The 26905-nt window shown below is 46.3% G+C and overlaps 2 protein-coding genes across 2 annotated transcripts in view; one reads left to right on the forward strand and one right to left on the reverse strand.

The window, feature by feature from the left end:
• The first annotated feature begins 204 nt into the window (after positions 1-204).
• The window catches only part of mettl26 (methyltransferase like 26), a 61684-nt gene continuing 34983 nt past the window's right edge, over positions 205-26905 (forward strand). The window contains exons 1-3 of the mRNA XM_072480811.1: positions 205-547; positions 19376-19538; positions 24297-24356. Coding sequence (XP_072336912.1) covers positions 354-547; positions 19376-19538; positions 24297-24356 — 417 coding nt within the window. The 5' untranslated portion in view covers positions 205-353. The remainder of the gene's footprint in view (positions 548-19375; positions 19539-24296; positions 24357-26905) is intronic.
• On the reverse strand, positions 21526-22199 carry LOC140394026 (calmodulin-1-like). The gene has a single exon (XM_072480810.1). It carries the CDS (start codon positions 22131-22133, stop codon positions 21684-21686), a length of 450 nt encoding a protein of 149 aa, XP_072336911.1. The 5' UTR covers positions 22134-22199; the 3' UTR covers positions 21526-21683.

Raw genomic sequence — 26905 nt, forward strand, 5'->3', positions numbered from 1 at the left:
GAAGGTTGTTGCAGTGTGGGCTGTAGTGGTTGGAGTGAGGACCCGAAGGATACTTTCCCCTGGACAGTCTCCCCCGGCCAGTGCGCAGGCGCGGAGAGGAGGGGTGGCGCAGTGTCCACTGGGAGTTATAGTCTCCGCTTCCGCGGGCTCTCTCCGCGGTAATGGGGGAAGGCCGGAGTAGGACTACAAATCCCAGCGAGCCGAGCGGCAGAGGTAGGCAGCCGGCAGCCGGGGAGCAGCGCAAAGTTTGTAGCTGCCGAGCTACATTCTCGGAACCTGGCGGGGAGACTCTGGCTCCGCAGCTCTGCTCCGCTCTTTGGTTGCTCCGGGTTTTCTCCAGCTCTATCCGGAGGATGATCGTGGCTCCGGCTGCCGAGAGGAACAAGGAGCCGATCCTCAATGTGATCCGGCAGCAGCTGAGCCCGGGCGCCCCGGCACTGGCCCTGGAGTTAGCCTCAGGATCCGGCCAGCACTCGGTCCATTTCGCCCAGGCTCTGCCCAATGTGTTGTGGCAGCCCTCAGAGCTGGAGCCCCGGGCACTGGAGAGGTGAGTGAGGGAGGAGGTGGGAGGGAAGGAGGAGGTGAGGGAGGAAGTGGGAAGCAACAGGAGGCTGGTCAGCAGCAAGAGTTTCTGAACTGCTCATCAGATATCACTCTGATAGTCATTCTCCATTAATAATCACTACATTTATCAATAGCCTCTCTATTCCTGGATGGTCTCTCTGCCGATCGATACTCTGTCCCTCTGAGAGTCGCTCCCCCTCTGAGGGTCACTCTGCCCACCTGAGGATCACTCTGTCCATTGATGGTCATTCTGCCTGTCTGAGGATCACTGACTGTCGATGATCTGACTGACTGTTGAGGGTCACTCTGTCCATTGATGGTCACTCTGTCGATGATCTGTCTGTGGGTCATTGTCTGCCTGAGGGTCATTCTGTCTGTCTGAGGGTCACTGTCCATCGACGGTCTGTCTGAGGGTCACTGTCCATTGATGGTCTGTTTGAGGGTCACTCTGTTTATCGATAGTCTGTCTTAGGGCCACTGTCTATCGATGGTCTGCCTGAGGGTCATTCTGTCGATCGATAGTCTGTCTGAGGGTCACTGATCATTGATGGTCTGTCTGAGAGTCACTCTCGATCAATGGTCATTTTGCTTTAAGTTAGCTTGTTCACCAAACAGAAACCTTTGTGGTCATTCATTAGAACTAATTGTCGCCTGTTTGCTGGTTTGTGCACACAGTAATTTAATAAGCAATTTCCCCATTCATTCAGTGTCTAAAATTTCAGAAATCCAGTTGTTTGTTCAATGACATCTTTTTAATATTTAAACCGAAACTGACTCAGGACATCTTCCAAAACAAAAGATTTATCTGCTGAGCTATTAAAGGAACTGGAGGTATCGCTCATCATCGCTTGTAGTGTAATGTTCAGCTCCATGAGCTTGTTGCTATATTCTGACTCAAACAACCAGTGCCAAAAGATGAACGATTATGATTAAGACTGGATGTCTGGTATCCAAGCAAAAGGATCTGAGCCAGCCACAACTGAACAAAATTGCAGATTATAAACATCATCAGCCAGGGGCTCAGGATTCAGAAATCAAACTGTGTAACCATCCTGCAGATCAATGTTGTTCTCTGAAGAACAATAATGGAGTGCTACAGTTGTTCTCTGAATCCTTAGCTTACAGAGGAGATGAAAATGACCTGCTTTCCTGTTAGAATTGCAAGTATATGGTGGATGTACAGGATCTGAATGACTGTGATCTTTTATGATTTAATAACGCATGTGCATTCAGTGCCCCAAGATCTCACCGAAAGGATGCGCACTTGACTCAGAGGACTGTCAGCATCCTGTGAAACAATATCACGGCACAAAGGAGATTTAATGATCCCGACCAAATTTCAGTAATAAGAATAGATTGGAGAAGTTAGGGCTGTTCTCCTTGGAGAGGAGAAGGTTAAGGGGAGGTTTGATAGAGATGTTCAAAATCATGAGGGGGCCGGATAGAGTAGATGGGGAGAAACTGTTCCTGCTCATAAGAGGACAAAGAACGAGAGGGCACAGATTTAAAGTGATTTGCAAAAGAAGCAAATGTGATGTGAGAAAAAACTTCTTCACATAGCGAGTGGTTCAGGTTTGGAATGCACTGCCTGGAAGTGTGGTGGAGGCAGGTTCAATTGAGGAATTCTAAAGGACATTAGATGATTATAAGAATAGAAACAATGTGTAGGGGTCTGGAAAAAGGCAAGGGAATGGCACTAAACCATAATGCTCATCTGGAGAGTCGGTGTACACACAATGGGCCAATTGGCCTCCTTCTGCCATGTAACACTTCTGCGATTCTGAGTGGGATTGCGATGAAGAATATCGGGAATGCAAGAAGTGAGCTCCAGCTGTTTGAAATTGCCTGTGAGGCACGATCAATTTGACTGGAGATGAAGTTGAATCCAAACTGAGGCTTTATTAGTATCAGATGTGTGGCCTCCCACAGCAGCTGACGAAATGGCTGCGAGCTGGAGGACACGCATATTTATAACCTGGCTCCTGGGCGGAACTAGCATGCAGGGGCCCAGGTGAACCTGTAGTGCAGGTTCTACTGTACAACCCTTAATATAAGAACACAGTGGTTTACCACATTCAGCCCCTGTTAAAATTGAGTCCGGCGGGGGTGGTGGATAACTATATACAATTCGCTATCTTTAATATTTACAGAACAGTAAAAAAATGTCTCTGGTCATCCGGCGGGCCAGTCAGAGGTTCAGCCGGTCCGGCGCCTTGATAGTCCTTTGAGATCGCCAAATTGGAGCCGGCGATGTTAGTGCTGTCGTGGTTGAAGTCGACTCCGGGAGCGTGCAGAAATCCTCTTCATCAACGGGGGTGGGCAGTGGGTGGATGGACGGTCCTAGCGGGAGTGATGGGGGCGGTGGGAAAGGAGAGGGTGGCGACGGGGGTGGTGTGGGGGTGGAACCTGCTGGTGCCAGGTCTCTGAGGGAGACGGTATCCTGGCGGCCGTCGGGGAACGCCACGTAGGCATGCTGTGGGTTTGTGTGGAGCGGGTGCACCCTTTCCACCAACGGATCCGCCTTGTGGAGCCGCATATGTTTACAGAGAAGCACGGTTCCCGGAGCTGTGAGCCAGGTTGGGAGCGATACCCCGGATGTGGACTTCCTAGGGAAGGCAAAAAGACGTTCATGCGATGTACTGTTAGTGGCAGTGCAGAGTAATGTGCGAATGGAATGTAGTGCATCAGGGAGGACCTCTTGCCAGCGGGTGGCCAGGAGATTTCTGAACTGTAGGGCCAGCTGGACGGCCCTCCATACCGTCCCATTCTCCCTTTCGACCTGTCCCTTTCCCCAGGGGTTGTAGTTCGTCGTTCTGCTGGACGCGATACCCCTGCTGAGCAGGAACTGACGTAGCTCATCACTCATGAATGAGGATCCCCTGTCACTGTGGATGTAGGCGGGGAAGCTGAACAGAGTGAAGATAGAATTAAGGGCTTTAATGACGGTGGCAGACGTCATATTGAGGCATGGGATGGCGAAGGGAAACCGGGAGTATTCATCGATCACACTGAGGAAATATGTGTGTCGATCGGAGGAGGGGAGGGGGCCTTTGAAATCCACGCTGAGGCATTCAAAGGGGCGGGAGGCCTTCACCAGGTGCGCGCGGACCGGCCGGCAGAAGTGCGGCTTGCACTCAGCACAGACCTGGTAGTCCTTGGTGATCGTCCTTACTTCCTCGACGGAGTAGGGCAAATTTCGTGCCTTAATGAAGTGGTACAACCGAGTGACCCCTGGGTGACAAAGGCTGTTGTGCAGGGCCCGGAGTCGGTCTACCTGTGTGCTGGCACATGTACCTCGGGATAGGGCGTCTGGTGGCTCGTTGAGCTTGCCAGGGCGATACTTAATCTCGTAGTTATAGGTGGAGAGCTCGACTCTCCACCGCAAGATTTTGTCATTTTTGATCTTGCCCCGCTGTGTGTTGAACATGAAGGTTACCGACCATTGGTCAGTGAGGAGAGTGAATCTCCTGCCGGCCAGGTGATGCCTCCAATGTCGCACAGCCTCAACGATAGCCTTGGCCTCCTTTTCGACGGATGAGTGCCGAATTTCGGAGGCATGGAGGGTGCGGGAAAAGAATGCCACGGGCCTGCCTGCCTGGTTGAGGGTGGCGGCAAGGGCGACGTCCAATGCGTCGCTTTCTACTTGGAAAAGAAGTGTTTAGTCTACAGCGTGCATTCCAGCTTTGGCAATATCAGCTCTGATCCGGGCGAAAACCTGTTGGGCCTCGGCCGTCAGGGGGAAATGAGTGGACTGTATGAGTGGGCGGGCCTTGTCCGCATAGTTTGGGACCCACTGTGCGTAATACGAGAAGAGCCCCAGGCAGCGTTTGAGGGCCTTGGGGCAGTGGGGGAGGGGGAGCTCCATGAGGGGCGCATGCGGTCGGGATCGGGCCCCAGAACTCCGTTCTGGACCACGTAGCCGAGGATGGCTAAGCGGTTTGTACGGAACACACACTTCTCCTTGTTATACGTGAGGTTGAGGAGAGTGACGGTGCGGGGAAATTTAGCGAGATTGACATCGTGGTCCTGCTGATCATGGCCGCAGATGGTCACATTGTCTAGGTACGGAAAAGTGGTCCGCAAGCCGTACCGGTCGACCATTCGGTCCATCTCCCTTTGGAAGACCGAAACCCCATTGGTGACGCCGAAGGGAACCCTACGGGAGTGATATAGCCGGCTGTCTGCCTCGAAGGCGGTGTATGGCCGGTCCGATTTACGGATGGGGAGCTGGTGGTCAGCGGATTTCAGGTCCACCGTTGAGAAGACCCGGTACTGTGCAATCTGGTTAACCATGTCAGATATGCATGGGAGGGGGTACGCGTGGAACTGCGTGTACCTGTTGATGGTCTGGCTGTAGTCCACGACCATTCGTTTTTTCTCCCCAGACTTAACCACTACCACTTGAGCTCTCCAGGGGCTGTTGCTGGCCTCGATGACTCCATCCCGAAGCAACCGCTGGACCTTGGACCCGATGAAGGTCTTATCCTGGGTGCTGTACCGTCTGCTCCTGGTGGCGACAGGTTTGCAATCTGGAGTTAGATTGGCAAAGGGGGAAGGAGGATCGACCTTTAGGGTCGCGAGGTAGCACACAGTGAGGGGTGGTAAGGGTCCGCCGAATTTAAGGATCAGGCTCTGGAGGTTGCACTGAAAATCCAGGCCGAGGATAAGTGCAGTGCAGAGGTTAGGGAGGACGTAGAGGCGAAAACCGTGGGATCCGGAGGCTAGGGTGTACCTTAAGGGAGCAGCGCCTTACCGTATTCGGGTGTACAAAGCTCTCGGTGCTCCCGGAGTCCAGTAGGCAGGAGGTGACATGGCCGTTGACTTTCACGCTGGTGGATGCATTGGTCAGAGTATGTGGTCGGGACTGGGCGATTGCCATGGATGCGAATTGTGGTTGATTGTCGGGTAGTGAGGCGCCCGTTGAGTTGGGGTCCTGAAACGCCGTTGGTATCCATGTACTGTGGGATGGACAAGATGGCGGCGCCCGGAGGTCCTGGGGATCACAAAATGGCGGCACCCCTGGAACGCACATTGCGGGGGTGGAACAAGATGGCGGCGCCCATGAAACGCATGTGTTGTGCGGGGGAGAAGATGGCGCCCATTGCTCGCATATGGCCTGGGGAGGATAGCGGCACCCATTGTCCGGGGGGGGGGGGGGGTGCGGCAACCGCTGCTGCTGAGTGGGCCTGGCACACTGCTGCATAGTGGCCCTTCTTCCCGCAGGCCTTACAAAGGGCAGCGCGGGCCGGGCAACGTTGGCGGGGGTGTATTTGCTAGTCGCAAAAAAAGCATCGGGGCCCCCCGGAGATCACTGGCTGGCGCATAGCGCAGGTGTGTTGGGTGGGTAGTGCCCCCGCTGGGGCGGCTGCCTGTGGGACCCATGAAGCGTAGGAGGAGTGGGCCGCGCGGTTGGGGGCATAGGACTGGACATTGCGCAGGGCGACCGTCATGGAAAGCGCTTGTGTTTTAGTCTCTGCGAGGTCACGCGTGGCCCCTTCTAGGAGCTGCTGCCTGATAACATCAGACCCAATCCCAGTTACAAAAGCGTCCCGCATAAGGAGATCTGAGTGCTCCTTAGCTGTAACGTCCTGGCAGTCACAGTCCCGCACTAGTGGGATCAGGGCCCTCAAGAAGTCCTTGATTGACTCACCAGGTAGGTGAGTACGCGTTGCGAGCGCATGTCTGGCGAAGAGCGTGTTCGTCTTCTGCTCATAATTTTCTTTGAGTCGAGTCATGGCATCAGCGTAATTGGGCGCATCCTGGATCAGCGGGAAGATTTTGGAGCTGAGTCTGGAGTACAATATTTGAATCTTCTGAGCTTCTGGAACAGGGGTTGGCACCGTGTTGATATACGCTTCAAAACAAGCTAGCCAGTGCTGAAAGTCCTTTCTGGCATCGCTTGCGTGTGGATCCAGCTGCAGGCAATCTGGTTAAATCCGGAGGTCCATCTTCTGAATCTGATACTAATAAATTGAGGCATGATCAATTTGACTGGAGACGAAGTTGAAACCAAACTGAGGCTTTATTAGTATCAGATGTGTGGCCTCCCACAGCAGCTGATGAAATGGATGCGAGCTGGAGGCCACGCATATTTATAACCCGGTTCCTGGGCGGAGCTAGCATGCAGGGGCCCAGGTGAACCTGTAGTGCAGGTTCTACCGTACAACCCTTAATATAAGAACACAGTGGTTTTCCACACCCTGTCTGGGATTTTCCTCACCTTGAGTCTGCAGTTGGTGATGTCTGCCACATGTAGGTGGTAACAGGAGCAGGGCATGGCATGAGTCATCAGTGACATTTTAACTTTTTCTGCCTCACTTTTTATGGGCTGTTTTGTGGAAGGTGGTGCACAATTCCAAAAATTGGTGGTGAAGGTCCATAGACTCTGAGTCAGCCCCAGAGATTGACCTGCTGGTCCTTAGTAGGACTTTCATTTGAGATCTTCAGGGTAATTCTGGTCCTTTATAATGGTTGACTCTGTCATGATATGGGAATCTAATGGGAAGCCTCCACTTCCACAAAAGCATGAGCCAAGACCCAGGAGAATGAGATGGGGTTTGGCTATCAGTTGGCAGGAAGGCTGAAGCCAGCCAGAAAACCCCCGAAAAGAGGATCACCTATATTCATATCCGTGGCCCTACTATCCCCATTCCCAACCTCACCCCAATAAATCATTGCCTTTCACAAAGAAGACAATGGCGTAGTGGTATTATTGCTGGATGAGTAATCCAGAGACCCGGAGTAATGCTCTGGGAACCCAGGTTCGAATCCCACCACGGCAAATGTTGAATAAAATCTAATGATGACTGGAGAGTTTTATCTTTGAATAGAGGTTGGGGAGACTGGGTTTGTTTTCCTTGGAGCCTCCTACTGAGAGGGGACATGATTGAGATGTGTAAAATTACGAGGAGCATAGATAGAGTAGACAGGAATGACCCTCAATGACTATGAAACCATTGTTGATTGTCGTTAAAAAAAAACCCCATCTGGATCACTCATTTCCTTTAGGAAAGGAAATTTGAAATCCTTACCTGGTCTGACCTACGTATGACTCCAGATCCACAGCAATGTGGTTGATTATTAACTGCTCTCTGAAAAACAAAGAAAAATACAGCACCAGAACAGGCCCTTTGGCCCTCCAAGCCTGCACTGACCATGCTGACTGTCCAACCTAAAACCTTCTACACTTCTGGGGTCCGTATCCCTCTATTCTGAAATGGCCTAGCAAGCCACTCAGTTCAAGGGTAATTAGGGGTGGGCAACAATTGCTGGCCCAGCCAGTGACATCCACATCCCATGAACAAGTTTTTAAAAATTTGACTAAAAATTAAATCCATGGAAATGCTAGATATCTTTCCCTCAGTCAATGTTTTATTTATCTGTTTGTTGCATCATGGTGTTTACCATGCTGTACAGAAATTATTTGGTCAGATTACATCTGATTTTTTTCCAAAGGTTCTGGCAATGCTTGATTAGGTTAAAATTATACTAATATGTCAGTTCATTGTAGGGCTCTTTTGTTGGTCATCACATATATTGTTTCAGCAGAGACCATTTGTAACTTTCCCTGCAAGAGATTAAGATGAATAATGTTTTTAAGATGTATACGTATCTGTATGGAAGAGTGATAAAATGTGACATTTAAATGAATATTTTACTAGGTAACTACAACATTTGTATGGTGATGCTCTGTAACATTATTGGGCTTGTTTTTTTTTAATACTCATTATTTTGTTTCTAGTTTTTTTTGTACTTTTTCAATCAGCGAGTTCTTCAAACACAACTTGTTTGATTCAAAATACCTCTAATCAGACTGCTTCTCGATCTGTTTTGTCTTATTACAATCTCAACAGTGGCTAGGGTACTCGACCAAAATCCCAATATTTATAATAATAATCTTTATTGTCATAAGTAGGCTTACATTAACACTGCAATGAAGTTACTGTGAAAAGCCCCTAGTCGCCACATTCCGGCGCCTGTTCTGGTGGTGTGCCAATATTTAGTTTATTTTGTAAGACTGTGTGGAAAGAATACTTCCCTCCAGGAGTGATTGCATGAAAAAAATAGGGATTTATTATTTTAAAACAAGATTTTATTTAAAAAAAAAAAATTTAGAGAGGGCAGCACGGTGGCGCAGTGGTTAGCATTGCTGCCTCACGGCGCCGAGGTCCCAGGTTCGATCCCAGCTCTGGGTCACTGTCCATGTGGAGTTTGCACATTCTCCTCTGTTTGCGTGGGTTTCGCCCCCACAACCCAAAGATGTGCAGGCTAGGTGCATTGGCCACGCTAAATTGCCCCTTAATTGGGAAAAATGAATTGGGTACTCTAAATTTATATTTAAAAAAAGCATTTAGACTACCCAATTAATTTTTTCGAATTAAGGCTTCTACGATGGTCAATTTCATCACTGACTCTTAAAAGCTTTCTGGTCTTGCAAAACAAGATTCTTTTAAAAACATGACTACTGCAGTCAAACAGGCTCTAACCCAGGCTTTTAACCCTTAAATTTCCAAATGTTTATAATCCAATATATGTAAAATCCTGCATTCATCACATTTGCGTGTGCTATTCCATGTATAAGGAAAAAGGCAAGGGTTTTGAAGAAAGGCATTCTAAATTCTTTTGACAAGTTTATTTTATTATTGCTTATATATATGCCAGATAAACAAAACACAAATTGGGTGACCACTTTGTGGAACTTCTCTATTAGAATCCCTGCAATGCAGAAGGAGGCCATTTGGCCCATTGAGTCTGCACCGACCCTCTGAAAGAACACCCTACCCAGGCCCACTCCCACACCCTATCCACTTAATCTAACCTGTATTTCCTTGGACACTAAGGGACAATTTAGCATGGCCAATCCACCTAATCTGCACATCTTTGGACTGTAGGAAGAAACTGGAACTCCTGGAGGAAACCCACGCAGACACGGGGAGGAAGTGCAAACTCCACACAGACAGTCCCCAATTAAACTGGGTTCCTGGCGCTGCAAGGCAGCTGTGCTAACCGCTGTGTCCCCGTGCCGCACAGAGTCTACACGTTGTCCTTCAAGTCACTCACCATCCTGACTTGGAAATATATCGCCGTTCCTTCGCTGTCACTGGGTCAAAATCCTAGAACTCCCTTCAAGACAGCACTGCGGGTGTACCTGGACCACATGGCTCACCACCTTCCTTCTTAAGGGTATTTAGGGATGGGTTATAAATGCTGGGCTAGCCAGTGAGGCCAACATCATGAGTGAATAAAATAAAGTGTGACTCTGAACTTCCAGTCTGCTGTTATCTTAATTCTCTGCCCCACGCTCACTCTGACCTGAGCATCTTAATGCATTCTTCCAATGAAGTGCCACAGAAGCTTGAGAAACAGCGCCTCAACTTTTGATTATATATTTTATAGACTTTTGGCTTCAACCTCGAGTTCAGCAATTTCAAATCCTAACATTATCTCTTTTTTTCCACCAGCGGTTGTTGTTTATGAGTCTGCTGTTCCCATTTACACCTCCTGTAGACCCATCTTCTGGTTCTTTGCCTGTTGCTTTATCATTCCCCTTTACTTTGTGCCATCATCTGCTTTGTTATTTAATGTCTCCTGCTTTCTACATTATCACGGGTGTTTCGTTTTGATCTTTCCTTTCCTCCTCCATAAGACCATAAGACATAGGAGCGAAAGTAAGGCCATTCGGCCCATCGAGTCCACTCCACCATTCAATCATGGCTGATTTCAACTCCGTTTACCCGCTCTCTCTCCATAGCCCTTAATTCCTCGAGAAATCAAGAATTTATCAACTTTTGTCTTAAAGACTGTCCCGGCCTCCACCGCCCTCTGTGGCAATGAATTCCACAAACCCACCACTCTCTGGCTGAAGAAATTTCTCCTCATCTCTGTTCTAAAGTGACTCCCTTTTATTCTAAGGCTGTGCCCCCGGGTCCTAGTCTCCCCTGCTAATGGAAACAACTTCCCTACGTCCACCCTATCTAAGCCATTCATTATAGTGTAAGTTTCTATTAGATCTCCCCTCAACCTCCTAAACTCCAATGAATATAATCCCAGGATCCTCAGACGTTCATCGTATGTTAGGCCTACCATTCCTGGGATCATCCGTGTGAATCTCCGCTGGACCCGCTCCAGTGCCAGTATGTCCTTCCTGAGGTGTGGGGCCCAAAATTGCTCACAGTATTCTAAATGGGGCCTATCTAGTGCTTTATAAAGCTTCAGAAGTACATCCCTGCTTTTATATTCCAAGCCTCTTGAGATAAATGACAACATTGCATTTGCTTTCTTAATTACGGACTCAACCTTCAAGTTTACCTTTAGAGAATCCTGGACTAGGACTCCCAAGTCCCTTTGCACTTCAGCATTATGAATTTAGTCACCGTTTAGAAAATAGTCCATGCCTCTATTCTTTTTTCCAAAGTGCAAGACCTCGCACTTGCCCACGTTGAATTTCATCAGCCATTTCTTGGACCACTCTCCTAAACTGTCTAAATCTTTCTGCAGCCTCCCCACCTCCTCCATACTACCTGCCCCTCCACCTATCTTTGTATCATCGGCAAACTTAGCCAGAATACCCCCAGTCCCGTCATCTAGATCGTTAATATATAAAGAGAACAGCTGTGGCCCCAACACTGAACCCTGCGGGACACCACTCGTCACCGGTTGCCATTCCGAAAAAGAACCTTTTTATCCTAACTCTCTGCCTTCTGCCTGACAGCCAATCGTCAATCCATGTTAGTACCTTGCCTCGAATATCATGGGCCCTTATTTTACTCAGCAGTCTCCCGTGAGGCACCTTATCAAAGGCCTTTTGGAAGTCAAGATAGATAACATCCATTGGCTCTCCTTGGTCTAACCTATTTGTTATCTCTTCAAAGAATTCTAACAGGTTTGTCAGGCACGACCTCCCCTTACTAAATCCATGCTGAATTGTCCTAATCTGACCCTGCACTTCCAAGCATTTAGAAATCTCATCCTTAACAATGGATTCTAGAGTCTTGCCAACAACCGAGGTTAGGCTAATTGGCCTATAACTTTCCATCTTTTTCCTTGTTCCCTTCTTGAACAGGGGGGTTACAACAGCGATTTTCCAATCCTCTGGGACTTTCCCTTGCTCCAGTGACTTTTGAAAGATCATACCTAACGCCTCCACTATTTCTTCAGCTATCTCCTTTAGAACTCTAGGATGTAGACAATCTGGGCCCGGAGATTTATCAATTTTTAGACCTCTTAGTTTCTCTAGCACTTTCTCCTTTGTGATGGCTACCATATTCAACTCTGCCCCCTGACTCTCCTGAATCGTTGGGATATTACTCATGTCTTCTACTGTGAAGGCTGTCGCAAAGTACTTATTTAGTTCCTCAGCTATTTCCTTGTCTCCCATCACTAGATTACCAGCGTCATTTTGGAGCGGCCCAATGTCTACTTTTGCCTCCCGTTTGTTTTTAATGTATTTAAAGAAACTTTTACTATCATTCCTAAAGTTACTGGCTAGCCTACCTTCATAATTGATCCTCTCTTTCCTTATTTCTTTCTTTGTTATCCTCTGTTTGTTTTTGTAGCCTTCCCAATCTTCTGACTTCCCACTACTCTTTGCCACATTATAGGCTTTCTCTTTTGCTTTGATGCATTCCCTAACTTCCTTTGTCAGCCATGGCTGCCTAATCCCCCCTCTGATAACCTTTCTTTTCTTTGGGATGAACCTCTGTACTGTGTCCTCCATTACTCCCAGAAACTCCTGCCATTGCTGTTCTACTGTCTTTCCCACTAGGCTCTGCTCCCAGTCGATTTTCGTCAGTTCCTCCCTCATGCCCCTGTAGTTACCTTTATTTAACTGTAACACCTTTACATCTGATTCTACCTTTCTTTTAAATTGGAGATTGAATTCTACAATATTATGATCACTGCCCCCTATGTGTTCCCTTACTTTAAGATCTTTAATCAAGTCTGGCTCATTACATAACACTAAGTCCAGAATGGCCTGTTCCCTCGTGGGCTCCATCACAAGCTGTTCCAAAAAGCCCTCCTGTAAACATTCAATGAAATCCCTTTCATTGGGTCCACTGGCAGCATTATTTACCCAGTCCACCTGCATATTGAAGTCCCCCATGATCACTGTGACCTTGCCTTTCTGACATGTACTTTCTATTTTGTGGTGCATTTTGTGCCCCTGGTCCTGACCACTGTTAGAACGCCTGTACATAACTCCCATTATGGTTTTTTTGCCTTTGTGGTTCCTCAACTCTACCCACACAGACTCCACATCATCTGACCCTATGTCGTTTAGTGATATTGATTTAATTTCATTCCAAATTAACAAGGCAACCCCGCCTCCTCTGCCCACCTCTCTGTCTTTTCGATAGGTTGTGAATCCCTGGATGTTTAAATGCCAGTCCTGAACCCCCTGCAACCACGTCTCTGTGATGCCTACCACATCGTACCTGCCAGTCACAATCTGGGCCACAAGCTCATCTACCTTGTTCCGTACACTGCGCGCATTTAAATATAGCACCTTTAATTCTCTATTGACCGTCCCTTTTTGTTTTCTTAGTGTGGTGGACCTTGGTTTACTGAGCCTTTCCATACACTGTGTCATATTTTGTGGGATGGGGACTATCGTAACCTCTCCTGAGTTCTGGCTTTTCGTGCTTTTTTGTATTCCTAAGCAGCTACGCTTCCCACTGATTACTTCACTTCTTGGTTCCCTGACTTTCCCTTAACCCCAATCTCTAGTTTAAAGTCCTATTGACCACCCTATTTACTCTTTTCGCCAGAACACTGGTCCCTGCTCGGTTCAGGTGGAGACCATCCCAACGGTATAGTCCCCCCGTCCCAAAACTGATGCCAGTGTCCCACGAAAAGGAACCCCTCTTTCCCACACCACTCTTTCAGCCACGTGTTAACTTCCCTTATTCTTGCCTCCCTATGCCAATTTGCACGTGGCTCGGGCAGTAATCCGGAGATTATGACCCTTGAGGACCTGTTTTTTAATTTGAATCCTAGCTCTTTATAATCTCTAAACAGGTCCTCTTTTCTAGACTTGCCTATGTTGTTGGTACCGACATGGACCACAACAACTGGATCCTCCCCCTCCCTCTCCAGTATCCTTTCAAGCCGGTTAGAGATGTCCCGCACCCTATTACCGGGCAGGCAACATACCATGCGGGACTCTTTATCCTGCTCACAAAGGATACTATCTATCCCCCTGATAATAGAATCCCCTACAACTACAACTTACCTATTTACTCCCTCCCCTTGAATGGCCTGCTGAACCATGGTGCCTTGGTCAGCTGACTCATCCTTCCTGCAGCCCTGTTCGCCATCCACACAGGGAGCAAGTGCCTCATACCTGTTGGACAGGGTCAAGGGCTGAGGCTCCTGAGTTCCTGACTGCTGGTTCCCTTTACCTGCCTGACTTGCAGTCACACCCTGCTGTCCCTGGCCACTGGCAGGATTTAAACTACTTACTCTGACAGGTGTGACTGCCTCCTGAAACACAGTGTCCAAGTAAGTCTCCCCCTCCCGGATGTGCCTCAGTGTTTGAAGCTCAGACTCCAGCTCCTCAATTCTGAGCCGGAGCTCTTTGAGCAGCCAACACTTACTGCAGATGTGCTCACTGCAGCTCGCAATGGGATCTGCCAGCTCCCACATCAAGCAGCCCAAGAACATCACCTGACCAGCCATCACTAATTAATTAATTAGTTTAATTTAAGTTTAGGAGTTTAGCTGTGTTTTTTTAAAATTTGGGGCAGATTTGCTATCAACCAATCAGATCACAGCTTCCCTCTGACGTCATTTTTGTGAGAGAATAAAACGGTAGTTACCGTTAGGTTTTTATACTCACAGAGACTGCTCCTCCTCCTCCTCCTCCGAACGGCTCCCAAAATTAGGCCCGAAGAAAGAGAGAGAACAAAACAGTCGGGAAAAAGCACCTTATCCCACTCTTCACCGAATTACCTCACTGCACCAAATTACCAAATTCTCACTCTGTCTGTGTCTCACTCACTCAGGCTGTGTCTCCTTGACCAGCACAATGCATTTCCCTTCCTCTCTACTTACTCAATACCTGTTTACATCTCCCAGTTCTGATGAAAGGTCATTGACCTGAAGCATTGACTTTGTTTTTCATTCCACAGATAATGCCTGACCTGCTGAGTATTTCCAGCATTTTCTGTTTTTGTGTCTGTCTAACCTGTAGCTTAATCTGTTATTATGCATTGAAAAAAAGATCTTCAGCTCCCCTAGAATTATTTTTATTTAAAAAATAGATATATTGATATCAATTGTTGAATCTATTCGTAAATTATGGGTATTCATAAAAGATTCATCCTTCCTCCATAATAACCTGTGCATTTCAAGGTTAGCAACCCTTTGTCTTGATGAAAAGTGGTTGAGTCGGTGTGTCGGACAATTTACAGCCTGCGGCAAGCTTCACGTTACCTCACACAATCGACAATGAAATAGTGGGAGGAACCGAGAAGAACTTAGAGGGGTTTATATATCACCCAATTTGAAGGAGTACCACTGTATAACGATTTTGTCATTAAGCATTTGTTTAAAATATATATCCTTGCTGATTTTGTCTTATAATTGATTGTTGAATACAGCTTTTGAAAAGTGGTTGATACAAGTATTACATGCATCATTCCCTGCAGGGCTATTGCAAATGATTGAGAAGTCTTCCTTACTGAAATGCACTAATTTTTCCTCCCCTAATCTTCAAATTAGGTCTGAAAAGAACAATCTAATAGCATAGAGAGAAGTAAATTTTATTAACTAAACTATATAGAGAATGGACTTTCATGAGGCAGACACAAGGTTACAATAGTGTGCCAAACACCAATTTATATATGACTGCCAATTGTAACAATGAGTCTAAAGGAAAACGTCATTGCTGCATGATTGATATTATTTGTAATAAAGATTTTATTTTAACAACAGACTTAAATCCTTTAAGTTAAATATTACCCCGTCCCTGACACCCTGATCCACTCCTCCATCATGCCCAACTCTTCATCCCCTTCCCTTGACATCTTCCCTTGCAATTGCAGAAGGTGCAACACCTGCCCCATTACCTCCTCCCTTCCCACCATTCAAGACCCCAAATACTCCTTTCAGGTTAAGTAGCGTTTCGCTTGCACTTCCTTCAATTTAGTCTACTGTATTCACTGCTCCCAATGTGGTCTCCTCTACATTGGGGAGACTAAACGCAGACTGGGTGACCGCTTTGCAGAACACCTTCGCTCAGCCCACAAACAAGACCCCAACCTTCCTGCTGCTTGACATTTTAACTCAGCATCTTGCTCTCATGCCCACATGTCCATCTTTGGCCTGCTGCAATGTTCCAGTGAAGCCTAACACAAGCGGGAGGAACAGCATCTCCTCTTCTGGTTGGGCACGTTATAGCCCTCAGGACTAAGTTGAGTTCAACAACTTTAGATTGTGACCATCGTAAACCCTTTTTATATCCAATATAGTTATTGTCTCAAGGCAAACCCTCCCCAAGGTTCCCCAGCAGCATGGGGTGGCTTCAATGGTAAATTCCATTGACAGCAAAGGGACCAAAAGATCCTGCTGCCGGCCAACAGCAGGCCACCCCACGCCACTGAGAAACGCACCACGGGGAGGCCAGAGGAGCTTGCGTGTTAACTGTTTCCTCTTTCCACAGACCTGCTGAGTTTTTCTAGCATTAAAAATCTTTATTAAGGCGACTGGGGGAACTGCCGCTCAGAGTGGTAGGGGACAGTTTCAGGTACCTGGGTATCTAAGTGGTACGGGATTGGGACCAGCTACGTAAATTGAACTTGGCCCGGTTGATGGATCAGATGAAGGAGGATTTCCGGAGATGGGATGCGCCCCTGTTGCCTCTGGCGGGCAGAGTTCAATCGGTAAAAATGACGGTCCTCTCGAGATTCCTATTCGTTTTCCAATGCCTCCCCATCGTCATCACACGGTCCTTTTTTAAGCCGATCAATAAGATTATTGCGGGCTTTGTGTGGGGGGGGGGGGGGCAAGTCCCCGCGAGTGAAGAGGGCAATGTTCGAGCGGAGTCGGGGGGGGGGGGGGGGGGGTGGAGGGCTGGCGCTGCCGAGTTTTAGCAATTACTACTGGGCGGCTAACATAGCCATGGTGAGGAGGTGGCTGGTGGGGCGGGGGGAGCCGGCGTGGGTGCGCATTGAGGCGGCTTCTTGTAAGGGCACAAGAGTGCGTTGGTAACAGTGCCTCTTCTGTTCCCACTGGCACGGTACTCCACCAGTCCAGTGGTGGTGGCGGCCCTGAGAGTCTGGGGGCAGTGGAGGAGACATGTGGGAGCAGAGGTATGGTCCTCAATCTGCGATAATTACCGGTTTGCCCCGGGGAGGATGGACGGGGGTTCCGAATTAGGCGGAGAGCGGGGATCGAGAGGATGGGAGACTTGTTTATAGAAGGAAGGTTCCCAAGTCTGAGGGCGCTGGAGGAGAAGTTTGCTTTGGCGGGGGGAAACAAATTTTGATATCTGCAGGTGCGTGACTTTCTGCGGAGGCAGGTACCAACCTTCCCACTCCTGCCGCTAAGGGGGATTCAGTATAGCGTGGTTTCTAGAGGATGGATAGGAGAGGGGAGCGTATCGGACATATATAACAAGGTTAAGGGATCGGAGGAGACGCAGACCGAGGAGCTGAAGCAAAAGTGGGAGGAGGAGCTGGGGGGAGAGAAAGAGGAGGGCCTCTGGGTGGACGCGTTGGGTAGGGCCAACACGACCGCGACATTCATAGATTATCATAGGATTTACAGTGCAGAAGGAGGCCATTCGGCCCATCGAGCCTGCACCAGCTCTTGGAAAGAGCACCCTACCCAAGGTCAACCACCTCCACCCTATCCCCATAACCCAGTAACCCCACCCAGCACTAAGGGCAATTTTGGACACTAAGGGCAATTTATCATGGCCAATCCACCTAACCTGCACATCTTTGGACTGTGGGAGAAAACCGGAGCACCCGGAGGAAACCCACACACACACGGGGAGGATGTGCAGACTCCGCACAGACAGTGACCCAAGCTGGAATCAAACCTGGAACCCTGGAGCTGTGAAGCAATTGTGCTATCCACATTGCTACCGTGCTGCCCATTGACAGGTGCCAGGCTCAGCCTGAATCCAATTTAAGGTCGTTCACCAGGCTCATATGACAGTGGCCCAGATGAGCAGATCTTTGGGGTGGAGGACAGGTGTGTGAAGTGTGCGGGGGGGGGCCAGCGAACCATGTCCATATGTTCTGGGTATGTCCAAAACTGAGGTGATTTTGGCAGGGGTTTGCTGACGTCATGTCCACGATATTAAATACGAGGGTGGCAATGAGTCCAGAGGTGGCGATTTTTGGGGTGTCGCAGGTTCCAGGAATCCAGGAGGAGAACAAGGCAGATGTTCTGGCCTTTGCTTCCCTGGTAGCCCGGAGGTGCATATTATTAGCATGGAGGGACTCAAAGCCCCCAAAATCAGAGACCTGGCTTTCGGACATGGCTGGCTTCCTCTGCCTGGAGAAAATTAAGTTCGCCATGAGAGGGTCTCTGTTAGGGTTTGCCTGGAGGTGGCAACCATTCATCGACTTCCTCGCAGAGAACTAATCGTCAGCAGAAGGGGTTGGGGTGATTGGGTTAGCATAGATTAGGGGGGTAAACAATGGTAGGACCTGTGGGAATGGGAGGCGGTATTTGCACTATGTTAATATTTTCCTTGTTATGTACATTGTTGATTTTGTTGCTGTTACAATGCCAAAGAAATACCTCAATAAAATGTTTATTTAAAAAAAAATCTTTATTACACTATAATAGCAAATATCCCGTAGTGTTTTTCCCAGCAAGAAAAAATATGCTGTATGCCATATAAAGTACAATGTATTGTATTACACATAGGATATACAGCACAGGATATACAGCACAGAAACTGGCCATCTGGCCCAATCAGTCCACCCAATGGCTCAGTGGACAGCAGTCGCGCCTCTGAGTCAGAGTTTGTGAGATCAAGTCCCGCACCAGCCTTGAGTACAAAGACAGTGCAGTACTGAGGGACTGCTGCACTGTTAGAGAGGCCATCATATCCGATGTTAAATCAAGACCCTGTATGAGCTCTTCGATATCGTAAACAATCTTATAGTACTATTTCAGAGAATATACTTGATCTTCCAAGACATTGCACATGGACCAAAATCTTTCATGATCTGTAATAGTGGGTGGGATTCCGCTGTCAATGGGAATTCCCATTGAAGCCACTCCACGCCGCCGCGATACCCGCGGGCGGAGGTGCACTGCCGGCGGGACCAGAGAATCCTGCCGCCAGCGAACAGCCAGAGAATTCCAGCCAACATTTGCCATGCTTGCTGTCTCTCTGTTTTTTCCTTCGTATCTTTTAGTTTTCCTTTTGAGTGTGGGTAGTCAGGTGTATGAGAAACGAATAAGAAATTGGAATAAATTGCGTGATCTTGATTGCTTGGAGCTATGTAGCTTGTTGGTTGATGGTGGCTTTTTCTGTCCACGTTTGTTTGAGTGAATTATTATGCTTAGCTTAAGTGGCTCAAGCAATCACCATCTGCTAAATTTGACAGACATCAGGGTGTCTGTCATGATGCTTTGAAGGTTAATGTGCATTTTTATATGCGCGAAGAGAATGCACTAGATGCAAGACTTGTAATTGCTAAATTTATGGATTAAATTTGATGCAGAGATGATCATGTGAATGTCTAAATTGAATTGCTGTTGCATTGTGTCTTTCCCAGCAGCATACTCATTATCTAGAGTGGTTGCCTTATGAAAAGACGGACCTAAACATGTGTTTTTTTTATAGCATTTCAGCATATATTGCAGCGACGAGAGTGGAGAATGTAAAGCAGCCGCTTAACATTGACTGTTCACAGAGCTGGGAGACCTGGGGAGGATTGAAGCCAAGCTCCTTTGATCTTATTGTAAATATTAACATGATTCACATCACAGAGATAAAGTGCACTGAGGTGAGAGTTCTATTCATCTGTGTGAATTCATTCTGTTCAATCTATGTCATTCCCAAAGAACAAAGTTGAACTGCACGTGCGCATGATCACCTAATGCAGTCATTCAGTTGAATAATGAAATTATGGACTGAAGTAGAATCATAAAATCCCTACAGTGCAGAAGAAGGCCATTCGGCCCATCAGGCCTGCACCGATCCTCCGAAATAGCTCTCCACCCAGGCCCACTGCCCCACCCTAACCCCACAATCCCACACATTGACCATGGTCAACCCACCTAACCTACACTTCTTTGGACACTAAGGGGCAATTTAGCATAGCCAATCCACCTCACCTGCACATTTGGACTGTGGGAGGAAACCGGAGCACCCGGAAGAAACCTACGCGGACATGGGGAGAAAGCGCAAACTCCACACAGGCAGTCACCCAAGACCGGACTTGACCCAGATCCCTGGCGCTGTGAGGCAGAAGTGCTAACCACTGTGCTGTCCACAATCAATGGTGCCCAACGTGCGGTTAAAGTTCACTGTAGTTTTGTAGTGGATGGAAACCAAGCTTAATATGTATGTGTAATCTCGGGGGCGGGGTTAGCCATTGGACCTCGGGATCGGGCCATCCACTCAAAATGGCAGTCCAATACCAGGATTCCGACGGAATTCACAAGCTCTCACAAGGTTAAGGATGGAGACTCTCACCTGGGCTCTATTCCCAGCTCCTTTGGAAACCAGTCGCGATTCTCTGCACTTTAACTCTGAAACAGAGAATTCCAGCCCACATTTCTGAGTTTTTGTGTCATCTGCAAACTTTCAAAAATGTCCTTTTTATACAAGTCCATGTTACTAATATATAGTATAAAAGAGCAGTTGTATTGATACCAATCCCTGGGGACTGTATGCTTCCCTCCAGTCTGAAAAACAACTGTCTCTACTACTCCCCACTGCCCTATCATAGAATCATAGAATTTACAGTGCAGAAGGAGGCCATTCAGCCCATCGAGTCTGCACCAGCCCTTGGAAAGAGCATCCTACTTAAGCCCTCACCTCCACCCTATCCCCGTAACTCAGTGACCTCATCTAAGCCCTCATCTTTTTGGACACTAAGGGCAGTTTATCATGGCCAATCAACCTAACCTACACATCTTTAGAGTGTGGGATGAAACTGGAGTACCCGGAGGAACCCCACACAGACACAGGGAGAATGTGCAGACTCTGCACAGACAGTGACCCAAGCCGGGAATCGAACCTGGGACCCTGGAGCTGTGAAGCAACAGTGCTAACCACGGCTCCTTTTATTCTATGCGCTTCAATTTTACTAACAAGTCTAATATGTGGTGCTTAGTCAAGCATCTTTTAAAAGTCCATATATACAACATCAACCGTATTACCCTCATCGGTTACTTAATTGAAGAATTCAGTCAAGGTAGTCAGTTTAGGATAACATCAAACACAATTTGCATTTAAAGTCCAATCCCATGGTTTATGAAGATTTTTTTTTTTTTGGGGGGGTAATTTGTAGTTTTATTGGAAAAAAATATACAACTTGGAATGGATTTCAGGCATGTCAGTGCCAAAGCAGATTTCAGAAAGAACTAAGTGGCTAAACAAAATTTTGAAAGAGTACAGTAAGAAAACAAGAATGCTTCCTTGTATGGAACAGCAAATACAAAAAGGTTTAGTGTACGAGTACCTGGATGATACACCCGTTTTGTTATAGTGCAATGCTGAGAAATTTTAGGCTTTCTGTCCTTACTCTATGCAGAGTGATAACTCTGCATTTAAACAGCAATGCAACACATGCTGATACCAGCCGTTTCCTCACAGCAGCATACCCAGATGATCCCTCGTTAAACCACAAGTCCTTATGTAGCTTTGAGTGTGTAGAAGAGCTTGGATGCACTTCAAGATAAAGCCACATGCAACTTTTGTTACACCAAAGTCTTGTCTCAAATGTGAAAGAAAACAATGACAAGAAGATATTGTTGAAGGGAAGGAAAATAACATGGACTTACTCTACCCACTATACATGCACATGTTATAGACAGTTGGGGCAGGAGAGAAACATTACAGAAATTACAAACAAAGGAAAGGCAAATAAACAATGCTTATTTTTTTTTTACAAGAAAATTAAAAGGTTTTCTGTACAAGATCTTCACTTTGCAGTCATCATTTGCACAAACTCTTCATAGTTCACTTGACCATCACCATCAATATCTGCTTCTCTGATCATTTCATCAACTTCTTCATCTGTCAATTTTTCTCCAAGGTTTGTCATTACATGACGAAGTTCTGCAGCATTAATGTAACCATTACCATCCTTATCAAACACTCTGAATGCTTCTCTGATTTCTTCCTCACTATCTGTATCTTTCATTTTTCTTGCCATCATTGTCAGGAATTCTGGAAAGTCAATTGTTCCATTTCCATCAGCATCAACCTCATTGATCATATCCTGTAGTTCTGCCTCAGTTGGGTTCTGTCCTAGTGATTTCATAACTGTCCCAAGTTCTTTTGTTGTTATGGTACCATCCCCATCTTTGTCAAAGAGTGAAAAAGCCTCTTTGAATTCAGCAATTTGCTCCTCTGGTAGTTGATCAGCCATTTCTGCACCGTTGTGGACTGGTTGCCGATTGCCCCGCTCGCGGCTGAACTCCTCTCCGCCCTCACCGCCACTCTGATTTATGAAGATTAAAGGATTGCGGTCAGAGTCTTTGCAATTTTCACCCTGAATCCCTAGGGTGCACCCTGTCTGGTGTGAGCAGCTTCACCACTTTAAGCTCTGCCAGAACATGCTGGCCTAGCCTCCACAAACCCATACCATGAATGAAGTTTTAAAAATATTGTTAACTCTTAGCTGCTCTCTGAAATGGCCTAACAAGTCCATCAGTTCAAGGGCAATTGGGGGTGGGCAGGAAATGCTGGCCTTGCTAGCGACTATCGCATCCCATAAAAGGATAAAGAAAACAAATAGTACCTCAGCCAAGCTCTCTGACTTTTATAATGATTTCATTTTTGGTATAGAATCGACTCTACCCCTCTTTTGACTATTTGTACATCGCTAAAAGATTCTTGAGTTCTCTTTAATGTAATCTATTTTACTTCACTGGTGATAACAAAGAGTACATTTTTTTTCCACTTCAGAAAATTCACATTAGTTGTTTGAGAGCGTATGGCGATTTAAGATTGGTGAGTTGCTCTGGTGCATTTTACAGATTATACACACGGCACATAAAATGTACTCAGAGTACAACTATCATTAACTTGTACCAATCTCGAGTTGTTAGTGAGAAGGACTTTGAGATTGAATGGACTGACATTGCCTAAGTTGGTTCTGCGTTGTTGGGCCTACGTCAAGAGGTCCATCCTTTCCTATCTTTAGTTTTGATGTTTGGTAGGTGATTGTTTTCAGAGGGGTCACTCACACAGCCACTTCAAAGAACAGTAAGAATCAAGTATGTAATGAGCAGGGCTTGCATGCGGACCACAGTCTCATCGTCCTGAAGGGCATTCGTGAATTAACTCAGTTTTAATAACATTTGAGCTTTTGTGATTTTTCTGGTGCTAACACATGCAATGAGTGAATTTAATTTCACAATTCTGCTGTTGGATTTACATAGGACTGGAGAAGGTCAATTCAGTCTCTCTACCTTGTTCCACTATTCAGTTAGATTGATAATTACCAACATGTAATTTACCTGTCTTTTATTCATATCATTAGATACACTTACCTGTAATAAACATGTAATAATTTGGTCTTGAAAATTCTCATTGACCTTGCATCCACAGGTTTTTTGGGGGAAGAGAAGTCTGCATTTCTTATTGAAGAAATGCTTCCCTCTTTAACACCTCAATGTGTGAATGGCTCTCAATTTCCAACCTATATCTGTGAAGCTATTCTATACTGTTCAGTGGCTTTCAACAATCATATTTCCTTTTCTACATTTTCAAACTAGTCTTCACATATGGTAACAATCGGAAATTGCACCTTACGTTGCAGGAGAAATGCAAGTATAAATATTGGTAATTCTCTAGCTGCGAGCCAGGATTGTCAGTGAAATGCTTTGATCTACTTTGAGGTTGGTTGCCATCACTTTTCAAGAGACATACATACCAAATATCCAAAATTAATGGACGGAAATTCAATTTTCATCAGATAAACTCTCTGATTCTCTCTGCCGTTTGAAGTCCTTATTGGTGTACTTGGCAAACAGATTTTATTGGTGACTTACTGCAGCAAATGATTGCATCCTTGAAGATGTTTATTACAAAAATAGGCAAGGTATTTGGCACTTCAACAGTTCACTCAAGAGCTAGGACCGGATTCTGTCAACACTAGTTGCTGGGATCTGCAGCACCTGTATCTACTGCTGTTAATGATTGGTTGTGGATTTTTCCAATTATCGCCAATAAGATGCAATAAACCTCAGGCGAAAAATCTTGTAGTCTCTCTCTTTACCCCTCTAAATACTGTTTATATAACCCTATGCCATCTGTCTTTGGGGTTTTCCCTCTCGCTGTGAGCCAAGGATATAACTCACAACTGCCTTGACATTGCTAAGCGAGGGAAATACACATTCCCACTCTCTCGAAACATCTCCTCTGAAAGCTTAGTTTTGAATAAAGACGACACCAACTAAATAATTCTCACTGTGCACAACAGAGAAGTTTGAAAGGAAAGATGAAAAGATGTTTTGGGAAAAAAAAACCAATTATTGTGTTTAACACGATTACATTATAATTATTTGCACTTCTCTGTTTCCTGCAGGGTCTGTTCAAGGGTGTTGGTCAATTATTAAAACCAAAGGCCTTGCTCGTCACTTACGGGGTAAGTCATCCATGAGATTGGATTTGATGACAATGGAAATATCCATCATTATTATTGTCACGTTATTGATACAGGAAATAAATTAGGTTTTACATTATTTTCACTGCCCCACAGTCATTTATTTTAAGAGAAATGATGTACGACACTGTACTCCAAACAGAAGGAAGTTTATAATGCAAACACTGAGAGCCTTGTTGTGTGTCTTTGCACAGGTTCTAGAATCATAGAATCATAGAATTTACAGTGCGGAAGAAGGCCATTCGGCCCATCGAGTCTGCACCGGCTGAGCATCCCACTCCAGCCCATGCCTCCACCCTATCCCCGTAACCCAGCAACCCCATCTAACCGAAGGGCAATTTAGCGTGGCCAATCCACCTAACCTGCACATCTTTGGACTGTGGGAGGAAACCGGAGCACCCGGAGGAAACCCACGCACACACGGGGAGAACGTGCAAACTCCACACAGACAGTGACCCACGGGGAATCGAACCTGGGACCCTGGCGCTGTGAAGCCATAGTGCTAACCACTGTGCTACCGTGCTGCCCCTAAGGTTATGTTGAGTCTGAGTCATTGAACTAAATACATGAGCAGTACTATAGGTGGAGTAAAGACAACCTTGAAACCTAAAATACTGAGTGATTCTCATGTTCCGCGTATATGTGGTGAGTGGGGTATTGCCCTACTTGGTGTCATTGGTGGGAGCCTGAATAATTTTGTTGATTAGGCGTCACAAAATTGGTGAACCTTTCAACAGTGCAGATGGCATCTCGTTGGATGAATCCAAGATGATGTCGGAGCTAGGTGACTTCTTGCAAGCTGTGCCCAGAATACCCTCTAATTCTATCTTTTGCTCTCGTTCTATGCCTCTAAAACTTCATTCTAACTGTTTTAAACTCTCTAACAATGTTATCTTTTCTCTACATCCTAGTTATGACTGTAACATTACATTCTGTAGTCTCTCCTTCCTTCCCTATGCATGGTGTGCGTTGTCTGTATAGCATGCAAGAAACAACACTTTTCACTGTATATTAATACATGTGACAGTAATAAATCAAATCAGGTGAATGGGGCCAGAACGCTCCTCAATAGAGCTGATCCTACAGGGACATCTTTGGAATGGTGTGATTTGGGGAAAGGGCCCATACAATCTTGTGGCACCATGTGCGGCATTCACCCTCTCGGTTCCGTAAAAATCACATTAAAAAGCGTACATAGGAACAGGAATAGGCTATTTAGTCCCTCAAGTTTGGACCTAATGGGCTGTATCCATGAGCTTTAAACGATGCAGCTGCAGATACAGTGGATTCATGGCTTTTGGCCTGCCAGAACTCACTGGATTCCCGTACAGTCTGCGTGGATTGGAAGGCAACAAAACATAACCCTGCTGTTCGAGAAAGAAGGGATAGAGAACAGGAGCTACAGACTGGTTAGCCTGACATCAGTCATAGGAAAATATTTTGGTCTATTATCAGCGACATGGTAACTTAGAAAATCACGATATGATTGGGCAAAGCTAACACAGTTTATAAAGCTGTTTTACAAATCTTTTATAAAGTTTATTGACAGAATTTATCAGGGGCATAATATATAACATATATAAAAACAGAACATTCTGGATAATCTCAGCAGGTCTGGCAGCACCTCTAAAGAGAGAAACAGAGTTAACGCTTTGAGTCCATATGTTATAACCCCCACGAGACCCACGGGGACGGCCTGATTGATCTCCTCGTGGGGAAATACAGAGGCCCAACAGTGGGCTTGTTAATTCCCCGAAGTAAAAGCCGGCCCATGAAAGAGCCGGCATCTCAGGATAGTTCCGGCTGGGATTTGGAGTGTTGCTTAGTCGTTGTATTTCCTAACTATGAGTAGGAAATAAACTACTTTTGACTCACCTTTTCAGGGCTCCTAATTGACTACAATACCATATAACCCTTCTACAGAACTCTGTGGATGTAATGTAGCTTAGCATTTAATAAGGTGCCAAACAAGAAGTTATTACACAAAATTACAGCCTTTGGGAGTGGGGATAATATATCAGCATAGATTGAGGATTAGTTACTGATCAGAAAACCAAGAGTAGAAATAAACGAGTAATTTACAGGTTAGCAGGCTGTAACTGATGGTATACTGTTCGGTGCTCAGCTATTTTACATTAGCTTACCAATGTTTACATCAATGATTTAGATGAGGGGACGAAAGGTAACATATCCAAGTTTACTGATGATACAAAGCTAGGTGGGAAAGTAAGCCATGAGGAGGATGCAAAGAGATCTAGATAGGTTAAGTGAGTGAGAAAGAATGTTGTAAATGGAATATAATGTGGTGAGGAGAGAAGCTACCGACTTTGGAGAAATTATAAAGCAGAATGTTTTTTTAAATGGTGAGATACTGGTGGAATTTAAATTCAGCGGGGCGGCACGGTAGCACAGTGGTTAGCACTGTTGCTTCACAGCAGCAGGTTCGATTTCCGGCTTGGGTCACTGTCTGTAAGGAGTCTGCACGTTCTCCCCCTGTCTGCGTGGGTTTCCTCCAGATGCTCAGGTTTCCT

The sequence above is a fragment of the Scyliorhinus torazame genome, chromosome 17, assembly GCF_047496885.1.
Source record: "Scyliorhinus torazame isolate Kashiwa2021f chromosome 17, sScyTor2.1, whole genome shotgun sequence".
Taxonomy (NCBI): Eukaryota; Metazoa; Chordata; class Chondrichthyes; order Carcharhiniformes; family Scyliorhinidae; genus Scyliorhinus; species Scyliorhinus torazame.